We start from the raw sequence: 16,699 nt of genomic DNA, 5'->3' as shown, positions 1-16,699 counted from the left end.
CCGTAGCCTCTCAGCAACCGAGGAGCGTCTGGCCTCTTCATCCGGTGCTCACTCTTGGGAGAAATAACTGTCGCAGGCAGGGTGGCAGGAAAAGACTCCGAAGGTGAACGGGAACCAAGGCATCTGCACTGTACCCCCACTCCGCCCACTCCCTCTAGTTTGGGGGCCCCATCCCGCGACGTCAGATCCAAAGGCAGGGGCTTTCCCGAACTCCCGGCTGGACGCTGAGGCTGAGTTGGCGCTCGAACCACGCCCTCGTGGCTTTGGAGTCTAAGGACAAATCTTGGGTAGGAGCGGCAGGGGTCAGGGTAGCCTTGGAATGGCCCAGGCCTGATGGGAGCTGCTGCTCGGAGTCCTCACCGGGGCACAACCAGGTTCAGTGAAATTCATCACCTCCCTGAGACAAAGGGTTCATCGACCCCTGTGCAGACAACTTCTATACTGTGTCTACTGCTCACCCGAAAATTGTGTACAGAAAACATGCCCCCAGAACAAAAGACAGAAAGGAAGAACTCAGGTGAACTTGGATGGTGAAATGTTTCAAGTTGTTCCTACAGATCTGAATTATACTTTTTTCCTTTTAAATATGCATGTGCTTTTAAATGCCTAAAAGACTAATTAAATAAAGAAAATGTTGACCTCCTGGGTTGAGGCCCAGTTTCTGAGTGAGGTTATATAACCCTGCTGCATGGGGAATTCTCCAGCAATGCAGCTCTCAGCTGCCTGAAAAAAACATGCCACAGGATCAAGTGAAATGGAACTAGAATAGTTAAGGCTGAAATCTAAGTTCACTGATCATGTTGGAGGGAACTTACCTGTCAGGATGAGGTCTCCAACCACAGCTTATTTTTCCCCCCTCTCTTGGGAGGTGGAATGGGAGAAAGGTGGAAAGTAATATACATTCCCAAACAAGAAATGGATATTGGAGAAATAGGTAGATCACCAGATCTTGCAAGCAAGTAAACAAAAACAAACAAGGAAACAGAAAAAAAAAGGTCCAAACCAAACCAAAATGCAGGCTCATGCATGCGCGTTTCTGTTATGCCTTTTACTATTTCTTATTTAGAGGAGATACTCGCTCACACACGCAATTTACAACTACCTGGGGAAATGTTAAACTACCTTTAGGGATCTGGTTAAATAGAAATGCACTCTAAAAACACAGACACGGTATGTTGTTTTATCTGTTGCAAAAAAAAAATGTATTTGATTACTTGAGTAAAATTACAGTATCTCTGTTGTTAGTAAGTATTAAATGTTAAAGAAATTGGAATCCCCCCTTTCAACTTTCCAAGAAAGTGCATGTAACAGTCCATTTTTTTTCCTTCCATACCTAATACAAAATAAACCAACACTATACCTGCTCTCGATCAAGAAGCATTTGCTCTTGTAAGGAACATATGTACATTTTAATGAAAGTGATATTTCTTATTGTATATACAAGAGCATCTACATTTCTCCACTGAAGGTTGTTCAAGATGCTATCGTTAGCAGCATTGTGAAATTCCAGCACACGTTTTCTACTGTGAATATACCCTACAAGGCAAAAATGCTACGTCTCAGTTTCAACTACCAAAACATTTGTGTTTTTTTTCCCATCTAAAGAATTCTGCGTGCTTATTACTGTACAGAAACTTATTAACATTGAAGACGACTCAAGTAGAAAGCACAATACAAATAGCAGTTCAAAACGGAAATGGTTAACTCTATAAAATAACCAAAAAAAGCAGGTTGAAGCTTAGAATAAAAATGAAACAAAACCAAAAACAAACAACAAACAAACAAACAAAAATCCCAAACCTTTCAAATGTTCAGCCTGTACTTAAAAGTCCTTCCCTTAAATCTGTTTGGAAAGATTCGACAATGTGTTTGCTGATAAAAGTTCCCAGCAGGATCAAAGTGTACATTTATATACAGACTTTATTAGGGATCTAACGCATCACGGAGGCATTGCATCAACACCAGATTCATATTAAACTGGATATAGAAAATAAGTTAATGCCAGATTAAGACGCCTAGCAGGGCAACTTGCGATTGCCATAAATGTTACAGCAAGCTTACAGCACTCTAGTCCATTAGTATTTAGTCCAAAATACAGAAGACCAAAGTTAATGCTTGCATTCTGTTTGCAAAGCAAGGTTATAGCACTAATAAATAAGCTTTCTTAGAACTCTAGGGGTTGAACAAAGTACAAAAGAATGTCTTCATAATGTATGTAGTTCATAGTCCCAGGGGCCAGAAGGTAAGGGGCTGGCTGGGGCAGGAGGCAACCTCGGGCGGCATTCTGAGTGGAAATGCTCTGGCAGCTTTAGCTGGTGACTATCTCTTTGCTGTCCTCCACGAAGCGGGTGAAGCGGAAGTTGGTTCCGTTCTCACTGCTCGCCATTTTCTCCAGGCCTGCCAGAGGAGCACTGGGTTCGGAATTCCCCAGCTTTTCCACGTTCCCTGTCAGCCCGCTGATAGGTGAGCTGCTCCCGCTGCCCAGGCTTCCAGGAATTGGAGGGATGCCACCATTCTGAATGACAGAGATCTCGTTGGCCTTCATGGCCAACCCGTTGGACAGTGCTGCTGTGTACTGGTTCCAAAAACTGGACGGATCCCCACTTCCTGACCTCGCCGCCAGATCCTTCTGGAACATTTCTGGAAACTTGACAGGATTGCCTCCTAGAAATGTCATGGGGCCATCCACGGAGAGCCGCCGGCCCCGGCGTGCAGGGGTGCTGTTCCACATGTGCGTGCCCATGTGGACCTGTGATGTGGGTTGAGGAAGAGAGAGGAGAAAAAAAAAGAGAGAGAAAGAGAGAGAGCCAGAAGCTTAATAGCTGAATCTGTCTCAATTCATATCCCAACACTCGACATTGCAAGTGGCCTAAACGTCTATTCTTATTACATGACAGACAGGGGGAAAGATACCAGGAACCATCCACTCCCAAGGTCTAGTAATAACGTGTTCGCTCTCTGCAGCCCTGGGCTGGCTCTCCTCTTCCTGGGCAAAGAAGCCTTACTTACTCTTTTTTTATTACCCGTATTTAGCTTATAATGGCCTCAAGCAAGCCAGGCAGTCGCAGATAGCGCCTTTCAGGGTTAGAATTGTTATGTCCACTCTCATTGCGGTGGTAAGTATTGTATCTGACACCCTTTACCCTGTAAATGTCCTTTTCAGATGGGGAGAAAGTAGCCCTCACTGATTGCCCATTGGAGGGCCTGCACAGAGAAAAGAAAAACCAGAACGTAATTATTCATTTCACATTTCTGGCAGCAACCTCCAGAGAAATACTCTGTCAACAGAAGAATGTACACAGCGAGAGTGCTCAACTGTTGCTCCAGAACGAGTATATTTGCTTTATTTCCAACACATATCAGTAGGAAATGTCGTGTAATCAATTATCATAATGCCCATTAGCAGAGGAGTAATGTTACCGTTTCTAGAAAAACAAACCATGCTAGACGGCAGTTATGAAAAATAGCTGCATACGCCAAAGAGAGCCGTAATTATTAAGTGATATGGGCAGTACGCAGGCCACATGGAGGTCTTTAATCAATACCCCATGGCAACGCCGGGCTGTCTGATTTGGTAGGTAAAGCAATTCATTTGGTGCACTTAGCGAGACAGCAGAGAGAGGCTGCTACTTTGCTTAGGTACCAAATTATTCAAGGCGTGGTGACATGAAGCAAGCTACAGGCTGCCCTTGTCCCTGCCATGATCCTGACCTAATAAGGCTCCTTCACATCATATCATCCCCCCCACCCCCCACCCCCTGCTCCATCAGCTGCCTGCAGCAGGTCCCCTTTCCAGAACCTTCTCCCTGACTATGCAGCTGAGGGCTCCAGGAGCATGCGCATGCACTAGCATCCATCAAGGGCATGAGAAAGGGCTGGTGGGTGGTGGGGTGCAGGCAGAGCAGGTACCTTCAGATTGCCTTTTGTTGTGAACGCTCTTCCACAGATAGTGCAAGCAAAGGGTTTCTCTCCAGTGTGAGTTCTCTCATGGATCTGCAGCGCGCTCGAGGAGGAGAAGGTTTTACCACATGTGTTACAATAGTGCTGTTTGGGAGTTCTCCGGGGCAGAGCTGGGAGCAGAACTGGGGATGTTGAAGAGGATGACAGAGGCCCCGAAGGGACATGACTGGTGGGGGCATCCTTACTGTCCTGAGGAGAAACGTGCACAAAGCCATTGACCTCCGTTTTGATGAGAGATGACAATGAGTTGGCGGGAATCACCGCAGAGTTCTGATTGGGGCCAAGGTTGGAACTGGGCTCAAAGAGCTGTGATGGCAGATCTCGCATCTGATGTGTCAACATGTGCTGCTTCAAATTACCCTTTGTGGAAAAGCCACGATTGCAAACTGTGCAAATGAACGGTCTCTCTTTGGTATGACTTCTGTAGTGAATGTCCAAGGCACTCTGACAAGCAAAGGTTTTACCACAAATGTCGCAAGCAGTGTTTTTAAATTTACCCCGGTCTCGGAAAGGGAAGAGGATTCCCAGAGCATCTTCTTTGATGATTTTCTCTGCATGACTAGAGGTCAAGTCCAAAGCACCCCCATTCACTGGGGTGGGAGACAGACCATTGGCAAACTCGCCAGGCCCCACTCTCTGTGGCTTCTCCTCGACGCTGGGTGACTTGTGAAATTCTTGGGTGCTGTTGGATGGGGACAGAGCCTGCATGGAAGAGGTAGACTCTGAGATGGCGGGGCTGCCGGCACTCTGGCTCTCCATATCGCCACCCACTGAGGACGAGTCATTGGTCAGCACGTCCCCTTCCACGGACCCATTCTCCACCGACTTTAGGCTGGCCTGCAGTTGCTCTGCCAGGCCAGCATTGATCATCTTCATCTGATTTTCCAAAGCCGCGATGCTCGAGATCTCAAGGGGCAGAGGCGAAGATGACAGACTGTCTTGGGACGCGTCAGCTGACTTGGGTGTATCCGGGATGCTGCCCTCAGGACAATCTTCCATGTTCTCATCCGAGAAGTTGTCTAAGTCATCAAAATTTTTCTCATCAAAGGAGCCTGTGTCAGACTCCATGGACTCGGGGTAGTTGTCAGGGACTGGGGTGTTAGGGATCTGGCCTCCCATGTGCATTCGGATGTGCTGCTGAAGGACCACCGCATTCGTGAACTTCTTCTGGCAGATTGGGCAGGAATGCTGGACTCTGAGTGGGGGCATAGCCCGGTGGACACTGTAGTGGGTCTTAAGGTTCCCTTTAGTGGTGAAAGCCCGGCCACAGATCTTACACTTGAAGGGCCTCTCCCCAGTGTGCGTCCGGTAGTGCATTTTCAAGGCGCTCTGGCAGCTGAGAACCCGGTGGCAGATGATACACTCATTGGGGTCAGTGGCTTTCTTGTCAATGTTCTCTACCAGTTGCTGCAGCTTGGATGTCTCCGAGGCCTGGGCTGAATCTAAGAGTCCCCCGAAAGGAAACTTGGCCTTGAACTGCTCAGACATGAGTGGCAACAAAGGGTTGGTGAAGGTGGCCCCTCCTGGGCCACAGTCAGCCCCTGGGGAACTCAGAGCACTGCTGCCCGCTGTGGGGACTGAGCCGGTGGTCACGCCAGTCTCTTCACTCCTTCCACTGAAGGGTGGCACAACAGACCCTTCAGCTTCCTCCGGGAGCCCACTTGGGTTTCTTGTGGCCAAATCAGGGGCCCCAGAGTCACTTTTGACTGAGCCTTGGGGGCTGGCAGCGGAATGGCTAATAGGGATGGGGGCTGGCTCTTCCGTCTTGATGAAGGGTGTGAGGCTTGGGAGCGTTGGGGGTAATGGAAGGCCGACGGAAGTGGTCAGAGTGGGCAGGACCGGCTTAGTGTCTAGCCAGCTGGTGACTGGCTTCTCCGGGGGGATGGACATGCCATAGGGGATGCCGGTGCTCGTGGGGATGTTGTCCAAGTGCTCCGGTACAGGGTAGGGGTTCATCTGGATGTGGGGGTACTTCTCTTTGTGGCGTTGGAAGTGGACCTTCAGGTTTCCCTTGGTAGAGAACCTGTTCCCACAGATGTTGCACTTGAACGGCCTCTCTCCCGTATGGGAGCGCAAGTGGATCTGCAAGGCACTGTCACTCCCGAAGACCTTCGCACAGAACCTGCACTTGTGTTTAAAGAATGCCTCATCTGAAGTACTTTTTGCTTCAAAGGCAGTGACATTTGGTGGCTTGCTTTTTCTTTGCTGGGCCAAGGCAGACAGGGAGTTTAAATCCTCTGCAGTTGTTCCAACGTTGGGCAAAGGGCTGGGGAAAACAGCGTTAGCTGGGGTCGGCTGAGGTAGAAGTGGGTTAGATGCAGGACTTAACAGACTGCTTATTGCGAATGCTGGTGGCGATGAGACTGCCGGGGAGCTGACGTGGGAGGCACCAGCACTGGAAGCCACTTTGTCTGAGGATGGGGTGGGAACGGCCGCCGTCACTAGGCTCATGTTGGGAGAAGTGCCACTACTGGGCGGGTCGATGGTGCCGGAGCTGCTCTGAGGTAGCTGGACTGGGGGGAGCTGTTTCACACCGCTGATGCTGGCAGATTGGCTAGCAAGGCTCTGTGCTAATCCAGCTGCCGCCGCCAGCTGCTGAGATAAATGGGAACTTAGTGTGGACAAGGGGTTGGCAGATGTTCGTAAAGTACCTTGAGAAGGACTAGAGGATGTTGGCAGGTCTGCGTTCTGAGAAGCCAACAGCAGTATTTGGTGACGAATCTGCTCTATGAGTTGCAGCTGGTGGATCTGCTGCTGCTGCAGGGCTAGGAGCTGTTCCATGAGGGCTGGGATGGCCAGCTTGCCTCCGGAGGCCCCCCCACACCTCGCTTCCTGGGAGAACTGGGCCACTGCCACCTTGGTGCTCTGGAGATTCTCGATGATGACGTTGCTGTTGATCACCGAGAAGTTGCCCAGTGTCGTCAGGTCCCCGAGTTGAGGTAGAGAGGTTGTGATCGCTGAGGTACCCGTGGAGGAGCCGCCGTGGCAGCTTGGGGTGGTGCTGTTGGTGATGCTGCTCAACGTATCGCTGCTGCTGCTGCTGGTGCTAGTGGTGGCAACTGTGGCCTCCACCTCCATGGACTCTTCCCTGTCAAGTCCCTTGTGTTCTGAAAGGTCGCTGCAATCTTCTTGGTCTGTTTTGTTCACTGCGTCTTTCATTTGTTCATCAGGATTATTGAGAGACGGGTCAGGAGGGAAGGCTTTGGGTGGGGAGGCTGGACTTTCATTGACGATCAGAACTAATTGATTCTTAGTGCAGTTCTTTTTGTGGAGCAGAAGATCTGATAATTCAAAGAATTCAGCGCAGCACCGGCCACAGACATGGGCATCCTTGCTCTTAGTGGGGCGACTTGGTTGACCCTTCTCTGTGTCCCCTATAAACATCAAAAGGTGCAGGGTTAAAACGAAGCCAGGACAGATTGTTAGCAGGACAGATTGTTAGCAATGACTTGAAAATGAGAGAAAGGGTCATAAATGCTTTCTATCTGCAAAACTCCAAATGGAGCCCCTGAAAGCTAGGTTGTGTTACCTGAGTTGTTGAGGGATTCCTATCCAGCTGGCATCTTGAATAGTTATGGCCTTCAGATAATTCATCAAAATATAAAATACCATGAAAGGAGGACATTGGTACATAATGAAATTCCATAGTGAAATATTGATTTCCAATATTTTATACACTGATTGTCTACTTGCCGGGAGAGGGGCCCTCAAGCAGGCTGAGGACTTATTAGGCTCTTGAGTTTCTGTCAACCTTATTCATTTTCAACTGATGCAAAGACATCTGTGACAGTTTGTTCTGTCACTAAACTAATTTGTAGTCATTCAAGTTCCAATCAGTTGTTGACAAGGGGGAAAAATGCGTATCACCTAGCTGGGGACCGACTCCAGAATCACCTCAAGCCCCTGCCTGGAACCTGAGCCCAGGCTGAGTAATGACAAGCACAGTTCAGTGACATCACTAACAGACCCGTTTTTGACTTCAAAAGAGAAAGCAAAACACACACACACACACACACACACACACACACACACACACACACACACACACACACACAATGAGAACACAGGAACATAATCCCTCATAGGCTTGTCTGGTACCTATGTATCACCCCCCAACACATTCATTTTTAAAATTCAGGAATGAACCCTGGCGATCATTCTCCTAGCCAAAGAATATCTGCTATTGTGCCCCAAGTGGCACTCTTCTAAATACCTCCTCAAAAGTGGTCTTTCTGTCTATAAAAATTGCCATGGCATCTCCAGTTCTGCTCAACATTAACCGAAGAAGAATGTGGTGAGAAGTGCCCCCATCCTTAAGGAATCGTGCTTGAAGGAGAGTTTGCCAATTTTTGCCTGAATGTCTTAAAAAAAAAAAACAAAAAAAAAAACCTCTGTTATCAATTGTTTAACAGATCGTATCAAACCCTTTCATATATTTGATATATATATATATATATCCCTAGATTTCTTGTTTGTCTTCACTGGTTGCTCAGATGTCTTCTCACTAAGATCCATTTGTAAATTAAACACCAAAATCTCCAACTCCAAGCTAACATCCTATTCAAAGACAGGATGGCGTCCCCTTGTTTGCTCAGCATGGGGAACACCAACTTCTGTTGTACAAATGGTGTGTGGTCATCTCTGAAGGCTGTGAAAAAAACTGTTTAATTCAAGGATTACCTCCCTGCATGCTTTTCTACAAAGCTGAATCAGATAATAGGTAGTTTCCATGACTTCCAAATTGAATCTTCTAGAAAACTTGCAAGAGGAAAAAAAAAAGTAATTGCAGATATGAATGCATGCAAAATCAAAATGTTGCTCACCACCCCCCAGTCAACTCAGAGTCTACTCAAAAGAGCCAGAGGTTACCTTTTTGGATTAAGCATCTAACAAGCTTGAAGAGTTTTGCATTTCAGAAAATACAATTAACACCTAAACAGTCACTTGTGAAAATTCCTTAACCCTATCTGCCTGGAGTGATGCGGAAGTCGATTAGGGCCCCTGGTAAAGTATGCCGAACGTATACACGCTCTCCTCACTGGGAGAGTTATTTTAGTAGCTAAGTTATACTTAATAAGCCAGCTTTCCTAATCCCCATCTTTAAATCTACACAGGGTTATAGTGCAAAATGCATTAACAACACCAAACAAATCGCAGTTGTAGCAGAAAATACCGATAATGATCCAGTTTTAATTTAATGTTTAATCATCCTAATTGGCACCAGATTCCCATGCACACTGAAGGTGCTGTTTTAAGCACTTTCTGTCTCTCCTCCTGCCTTGAAATAATACAAACAAAATATTAAATGAAATTTGCTAAAGTTACACTGCTTCACTTGGGACAAAAATGATGTGACAAAAATTCTGTTTAAAGCTTCGTATTTTGACAACTGATTTTAAATGATGCATCCATTTCAGATGCTTATTTTAAACTGGAAATGCAACTCCTAATAGATTCAACAGAAATGTTATTTCTTTCTCTTTGCACATTTCCATATGTAATGGTTATGTTTCCATCTACTTTTACAGCCAATTATGAAGGAACAAAAGCTATTCTGTTTGTTCACACATTTTCAACAAAATGCATTAAAACTATTATGTCAGCATGTTCTATTAAGCTCTGCATTCAGTGGAAAATACTTTTCAACCAGCTCACATTTATCAAAACATAAAGCCACTTTAAAACACAGTTTTGCTTGGTCAGCTGGGCTTAGACAAATAATGACAGATTCAGAACTAAATAACCAGCAAGGGAAATCAGAAAACTGACTTCATCAATTGTACACATTACAATGTGGTTGCTTCAAATATTTAGCACATCTGTGCTCACGGTTAAAGGGCATTTTAATTCTTTATAACTTGCAAGCATCTGATATTCTCATAACATATAGAAAAAATAAGAGGAGGTTACTTTGGAGGGCTTAATGGATTATTATCTCCCTGCACTGGGATTCTGCGTTCGTGCGGCTTCAGGACTCACTGGAGAATATTCAAGTTTTTCAACCTGAACATTTTCATATTTAGGATTATGCTAACAGGATAGAGAACAGAGATGCTTCAAAATAAACGCCTGCTTGCTTCAGAGAGAGCCCCTGTCTAAAAGTTGCCCATACTTGAGCTTTGATTTTTCATAATTTACTAAGTTGACATTCGATCTCACTGTTCAATCAACTAATTTAATTTCCTGACGTTTATGAACATGTTGCCCCCACCCCCAAAATTGTGGTATCTCTTTTGACTCGCTTCCGAAGCAGGTGCTGCTGCACTCCAAAATGCCTAACTTTAAACCCATCTGCACTGGGGACACAATTCCAGCGAAGCAGCTTAAAGAGAAAGAAGACAGGCCAGGAAACCAGCATGCATCTTCAGCCCCAACTGCTAAAAGGAATACTTTAAGTTGCAATTAGATAACAGGCAGGCAGGCAGGCAGGCAGGCGTGCGTGCATGAGCACACACACACACACACACACACACACACACACACACACACACACACACACACGCCTGTGTTCTAATCCATTTTTTTCTCATCCTATCCTCTGTTATCTTGTATCTCTCAACAATCTGTTAGACTGGATAGCAACTGGTGACCTCATTATAGTAACTACAGTTAGTTGCCTTGTTCCCCCTATTGTGGTGAAAATCGCATTCCGGATCCTTTTCGAAGGATTTTGCATTCACATTAATTTTGTAATTCCAGTCAGGTAGGAACATTTACGAAGCAAGAGCTTTTTTTTTTTTCTCAGCAAACAGAAAAAGATGCTTAGTATTTCTGTTCTTTTTTTGGAGGAAGGAGGTGTGTACCAAATTGTTACCAAATCGACACTGAAACTCCAGATGTTTAAGCTCTTGGTGAGCTATTTAGGTACCCAATTCAAATTTGTCACTTTTTCATCCTCTGAACCAAACACAGCAGACTCGGAAGGAGAAAATTGAAGTGTTGCAGCCTATCTGTCTACTCAGAAAACAAAAATAAAACTATGCCTCGTACAGAAAGGTTTAGCCAAGCAGGAAAGGAAGAAAAGGAAAAAACAAAACAAACAGAACAAGAAAAACTAGAAACCAACCACCAGGCTCTACCAGATTTCGTTTTGTTTTTTGGAGCTCTTTAGAAAGACCCTCCACACTACTTCCCATTACCTTAAGACCACATTAGCATTTCTTAACAGAATTCAAACAGTGGTGGAGTTGGGGCCCCTCACTTTAACAGGCTGTTCCTTCCCATGGACCTACTTGCAAAGGTGATCACACACATATTTGATTGAGTGATTCTATTTTTTTTTTTATTTTTTTAAGACAGAATCTGAATGTCCAACTTCAGGTTCCAGAAAAACTGTAAACACAACATATGCTGTGCATATTTTCAGTAATGTCTGAAGTTTCCTTTATGCAGTATGCAACCAAACGACAAACTCACTGGCCTCCTTCAAGTCTACAGTGCCAGCCCTGATTCTGTGAAACGATACAGGAGAAATCTCTGGAAAAATAACATGGACAAGATACTCCATCGAAAGCACTGCTCCCGGCCCACCTCTTGCCCACAATAAATAAAAGGGGAAAATGTCTTCCCCACGGATGAATCAAACTGAACACTAGATGGGGTCCCAACTGCAAGCGTTTGTTCAAAAACTGCTTTGTGGCTTTCCTATTCCAGTGACGCGTAAAAGAGAGACTCCTTAAGGCGAGATCTAAACGCTCACTACACAAACATTGGCGAAGTCACAAGAAACTAAATCCCGCTGTTGGAGGGCGAAGCTCAGCTATGGGAACTACCTGTCAATCTTCCCCTCTGGGGGTCTGGCATCTGGGGGTGGCAGGGGAATAAGGTTAGGAAAAGAAGCCAAGCTGATAAGGAGAAACTAAAATAAACTACTAACTTCCTGCTAAGTGACTAGCAAGACTCAAATTGGGGGTCACTGGGAAGACACTGAGGGACATATTATGATCTGGACCTTGTCACCTCTGCAGGGGAGGAGGCCGGCCAAGGTTAGAACAGCTCTACGCTCACAGGTTTTCTAAACCCTGGCACAAACTTTTTTTCTTTTTTTTTTGTGTGTGTGGGGGGGGAGGGGTGTCAAGTCTTAGGTTAATAGTTTCTTCTCTCTCCTCTAAGAATATTTTGGAACACAGGCTTTCAGCACTAGGGACGGTGTTAGAAAAACCATGTTTAAGCTGTAGAAGAATTTTGATTTTCTGGTTACTACACACTGAGCTTGGCTGACTTCGGAAACCTGGAACCTGTCTGAGTCCCTTCCCCCACCGCCCTAAAGGTTCTCAACTAGAAGAATGTGGGCTGTTGCCTTCTGAAGGAGACTGTTGGTAAAGGACAACTTGAAGCCTCCAAACGTGGAGAAAAGGAAGAGCTTCCCAAAGAGCACCCTATAATTTGGTACTTGTGCCCATGAGCCATTGCAGAAACTGGCTGTAAACCACACCACCAAACGCTCCATACCAAAAAGCCTCCTTCACACATTTTATCTCCTGCCTGATCCCGCTTTGCTGTGTGTTTGTTTTCAACATTTTAGAGAGTATCTGCAGCCTGAAGCAAATCTCAAAACAAAATCAAACAAAGCAAAAAAGCAGTTCACTTGTTATCATCCAGAATCTTCCATTTCCACCAAATTTAAAATAGGCTTCATTAAACATGAATTCTTTCCAAATGCCTTATCTTGCAGGTGTCAGTTGTTTTTTTTTTTAAGCAATTCATTACAGTTCTCCCTAACCTTTTGGGCCCAGAAATCAATGTGTGGCCATTAAGCTGCTTACAATGAGTAAATTACTTTGGTAAATAATACAATTTCTTTATTAATATGAGTAAGAGGGGCTTTCAGGATACTTCTTAAGAAGTCAATGTTTTATCTCCAATTCCTGATGTTTTAATTTTTTTTCCTTAAAAAAGCTGAGCAATAAAAATACTTAAACGAATCAAGTCAGAATGGGTCTTCAAGTAGCTGCAAGAATATTGAAACCATCACCAAAAGGAGTGAACACACACACACACACACACACACACACACACACACATCCTGGAAATCCAAACTCACAGAAAAGTAACCACATTTTAAATCATTCTCTTTTCCAAGAATTATCTATCTTGGTAAATAATCTTTCCAAGGCCAGTTATCTTTCTACAAGTAACTTAAGACTTGTTGAATATCTTTTAAGATATGAATCCTACTTACTATAATCCTGGTTTCTTAAGAAACAGAAAAAAAAAACCAAGTAGAATAAACTCTCAACGGTCTAAGATCAACTAAACAACCCTTAAAAATTAAAAAAATAAAAACACACACAAAACCGAAACTTCCAAAACTTCGAATAAAGCTGTTGGAATGGCTGCTTAGCATGGCATGGCTTTCTTTGTAAGACTCAAACACAACATATACTACACATACATGAAGTAGGACATACAACCTAACGGGAATGGCTGCTTCAGAGCCACTGTGGTTGGGTCTGCAAACTTTTCTAGCTTTTGCTCTGGGTAGAAGTCAGACAGTTTTGAGGGACAACATGGGAGGGCATAAACCCGTTGTACTTTGGTAAAATCTGGTGTTTCTTTTGCTACAGCAAGACCCTCTTGTGATAGAAGAAAAAGTAAGGCTGGCATTTGAGTAGGGGATTGCTCCCAAAGTAAAAATATCAAATGTATGGGCAACACCTTCTCAAGCGCATGCTCTATGTAGGTAAATGGATTGAGACTGTTGGACTCAGTGCAGAAAAGCTGACTTTTTAAAGCAAAGCTGAGCTATGTCATGAACTTTCATTTCTATCTGTCTCACAACTGTTCCCGAATGAAAAGAACGGGGCTATGGGAGGCCCTCCTGACCGTCAGCTGGTGGGGAGGGTTCTTGTGTAGGAGTACCATTACAGCACACTAAATCCTGTAACCCTGTTACAAAACCTACCCTCTAGGCAACTTCTTCCAGACTTATTGTTCAACCATGTAAAAACAGTCATAACCTAAAACTATTACTACTGAAGAAAAGGAGGGAGTAAGAAAAAGGCCTGAGTGGGGTGTTTCCTAGGGTGCTCAGAATAATCACTGCTTTGTGGACAATGAACTAGCTTTTAGGAAGAAAAAAGGAGAAATTAAGTGAAGAAGAAGAAAGAGAAAGAAAGGAAACTTGATTCAGTTCCTTAATTAACTTACCTCAAAGCTCAAATAAACTAAAAAAAATTGTACTAATAAATAATAATAGTAAGAGGTAGTGAACTCCTTTAATGCTATCGCTTTATGAGAAGCCTTAACTATTAAAAATTCCAGATCCAGACTCAAAGCGGAGAACTAGCAAGCATCATTTCTTCGGAAGCCCGACGAGGTGGTTGTTGTTTTCGAAAATTTTGCGTGGAAAATGTAAACAATCAGTACAAATTTACAAAATAAAAAAACCCTCTCTCCTCCCTAGTTGGTTTTTTCGTATGCAAATTGTTAACTTTAACAGTATTCCAGCGCAAAAAAAAAAAAAAAAGCCTCCTCAGAAACTTTGAGAAAGATTGGTGTGGGGGCGGCAGGAGGCCTAAGAAACTAGCTGAGAAACCACACAAAAATAGTCCGAGTGGTCGCTGCGGCCTTGGTTAATCTCATCTGGTTTACCCTCGAACCGGTTCTTTTGGGGTGGGAAGCCGGGTGTGTTTCAAGGGATCTTTCCGAAGAACCGAGAGAAGCAGACACTGATATGGCTTCGAGCTTCAAAAAGTGCTGGGCAAACAGTTGTCTTAATGGGTCTTTGGTCTCCCGAAAAATGTCCAGGTATCTCACGCCAGGACTGCCCTCTCGCAACAGCGGGGAGGAAGGAAGCGCTGGACCCTTCTCGCTGGGGCTCTGCCTGCGCGTCCCTGCACCCAGAGCTGCTCAGTCAGGCCTCTGGGGAAGGAGCCTGCCATGTGGGGCTCATCCGTCCGCAAAGCGGAGTGGGCAGAAGCGCGGATCCCAGGTCACGCTTCGGAACTCTGCTGGGGTGTAGTTCCCACCTCCACACCCTGCAACGCCTCCCGGGATTGGGGATCCCGAGGGGCAGCAGCAGCCGTGGACCCACGCAGCAGAGTCGGGCACTGCGCCGGGTGACCCGGGAAGCGGGCGGAGGCTCCGGCCTGGGAGCTCGGAAACTCTGCCCTGAAACAGCTCAGGTCACGCTGGGGTCGGAGGGGTCTTCCCTCCGTAGCCCCGGTTCCCTGCACGGGTGTCTCCTACTCTAGGCCATAGTTCCCGCACACAAACTTTTCCCGACTTGCCCATTCCTTTCTGGACCCTGCCTTCGTCGTCTGCTAGCTTCAGGGGTCTGGTGGGCTAACCCCCAGACCCGAGAGAGTGTCCAACGAAAGACCCTTTCCAGGACCGGTCTGGAAGGATGGGACTCCTCAATAGGTGGGGAGCACACACGCAAGCCCGAATTTGAGGGATTCTGAGTGCAAATGTTGGGAGAAACCGTGCAGGGGATAAACTTGGAAAGCCGGACCGCGACACTTCCCGGTCCCAAAGCCCAGTCTCCAGAGCCACCGGCAGCACACTCTGGCCGCGACCCCAGCATGCCACTCCTCTACCCCAGTCCCCACTTCTCACAGGTCGAAACCCCCAAAGGCTCCACATTTCTCTCGCTAGCCGAGTGGGAACGAGAGATGGGGAGGGGGTACAGCGAGCTCCCCACGCGCTCGGCGTCCAGCCACCCGCACGAAGTAAACTTCTTTAACGCTGGCGGCGGCGATGGGCTGAGAGGCCCAGGCGACAGAGGCCCAGCCCAGGGACCCGGGTGCCGCGAGGGAAGCACGAGGGACCTCGCGTGGGCAGCCACGGCCGGCCTCTGCCCGCGCGATCGCCCCTGGGGCGACCGGGTTGTGGCCCGGGCTCCTCGGACCGGCGGGGCGGAGGGGAGAGCCCGGCCGACCCTGCTCCGCCCAGCCGAGGACACGGAACTCCGGAAAGCTCCAGCCGGGATGGGCTGGCTCTCCCGGGGCAGGGGGAAACCCGGCCCGGCAAATTGAAATCGAGGAAGCATGAAATAAAATCAGACGCGCCGAGTGCAGAAGGCGAGAGCGGCGGTGGGCGCGGGGCCCGCCGCGTGTGCGTGGGTCCGAGTGTGCGTGTGAGTGCGTGTGTCTGTGTGTCCGCGGCGCGGGCCGGAGCACTCACCATCTCGCCGGGGGAGCGAGGCCACTTCGGGGTCGGATTGGAAATGTTGAGGCTTCGCTTGCTTCCTCCGCGACATGCTGGCTCAAACATCAGCTGGGGCAGAATAAAAAATTACTAAAAAAAATCTTCTCAAAATTACGGAAATCGAGCGGCGGCGGCGGCGGCTCCCCCCGCCCGCCGGCCCGCCCGCCCCCTCCCCGGCTCCCCGGCCCCGGGCACAGCGCGCATGTGTCCTGCTATAATTATGATTATCAATAATGCATTGCGATTAATCATAGAGGGGCTCTTTGAAAGGCGATTGGCACCGGGCCAGCGCTATTCAAACCCGCTCGCCTTAATCAATTAGTTCGTGATTTGCTGCAGACCCCTGTCTCTCCGCGCGCTGGCCCAATAAGCCGGCCGCGGGGCTGGCTCTGCGCGCCGCGCCGCGCCGCCCGACTCTGGGTTAACCCTCTTGGCGACCGCCCGGGACTCCACGGCCCGGCCGCCGGGGGCCTGCCTCCTCGCCACTGCGCGCCCGGCGCCCCGGCCGGCGCCCCCCGCTCGTTCCCCTCCCCCCTCCCCCGCCCTCCATCCCGGGCTGGGCCGACCCGAATTAGCATGCCCGCCCCGG

At 47.2% G+C, this 16,699-nt stretch overlaps 1 protein-coding gene and 1 long non-coding RNA gene across 2 annotated transcripts in view; one reads left to right on the top strand and one right to left on the bottom strand.

Moving 5' to 3' along the window:
* LOC128104724 (uncharacterized) overlaps window positions 1-16,699 on the top strand; it is a 98,570-nt gene that overhangs the window by 10,961 nt on the left and 70,910 nt on the right. The window lies entirely within an intron of this gene.
* Window positions 1,903-16,582, bottom strand: Sall1 (spalt like transcription factor 1). Its single transcript, XM_052729735.1, has 3 exons — window positions 16,087-16,582; window positions 3,910-7,334; window positions 1,903-2,749 (listed from the first exon to the last, which is right to left on the bottom strand). Exons 1-3 carry the CDS (start codon window positions 16,160-16,162, stop codon window positions 2,309-2,311), a joined length of 3,942 nt encoding a protein of 1,313 aa, XP_052585695.1. The 5' UTR covers window positions 16,163-16,582; the 3' UTR covers window positions 1,903-2,308.

The sequence above is a fragment of the Peromyscus californicus genome, unplaced genomic scaffold, assembly GCF_007827085.1.
Source record: "Peromyscus californicus insignis strain IS unplaced genomic scaffold, ASM782708v3 Scaffold_8__1_contigs__length_139910024, whole genome shotgun sequence".
NCBI lineage: Eukaryota > Metazoa > Chordata > Mammalia > Rodentia > Cricetidae > Peromyscus > Peromyscus californicus.
Note: the sequence above shows the minus strand (reverse complement) of the source record. Positions and strands in the feature narration are given on the sequence as shown.

Bases quoted from the DNA above. Each gene is read 5' to 3' on its own strand.
- Sall1 (XM_052729735.1), bottom strand. From the start codon at position 16,162: ATGTCGCGGAGGAAGCAAGCGAAGCCTCAACATTTCCAATCCGACCCC. The intron at 7,335-16,086 runs GTGAGTGCTCCG...TGATGTTTATAG, and splicing joins CTCGCTCCCCCGGCGAGATG to GGGACACAGAGAAGGGTCAA. The intron at 2,750-3,909 runs GTACCTGCTCTG...CCCACATCACAG, and splicing joins CAACAAAAGGCAATCTGAAG to GTCCACATGGGCACGCACAT.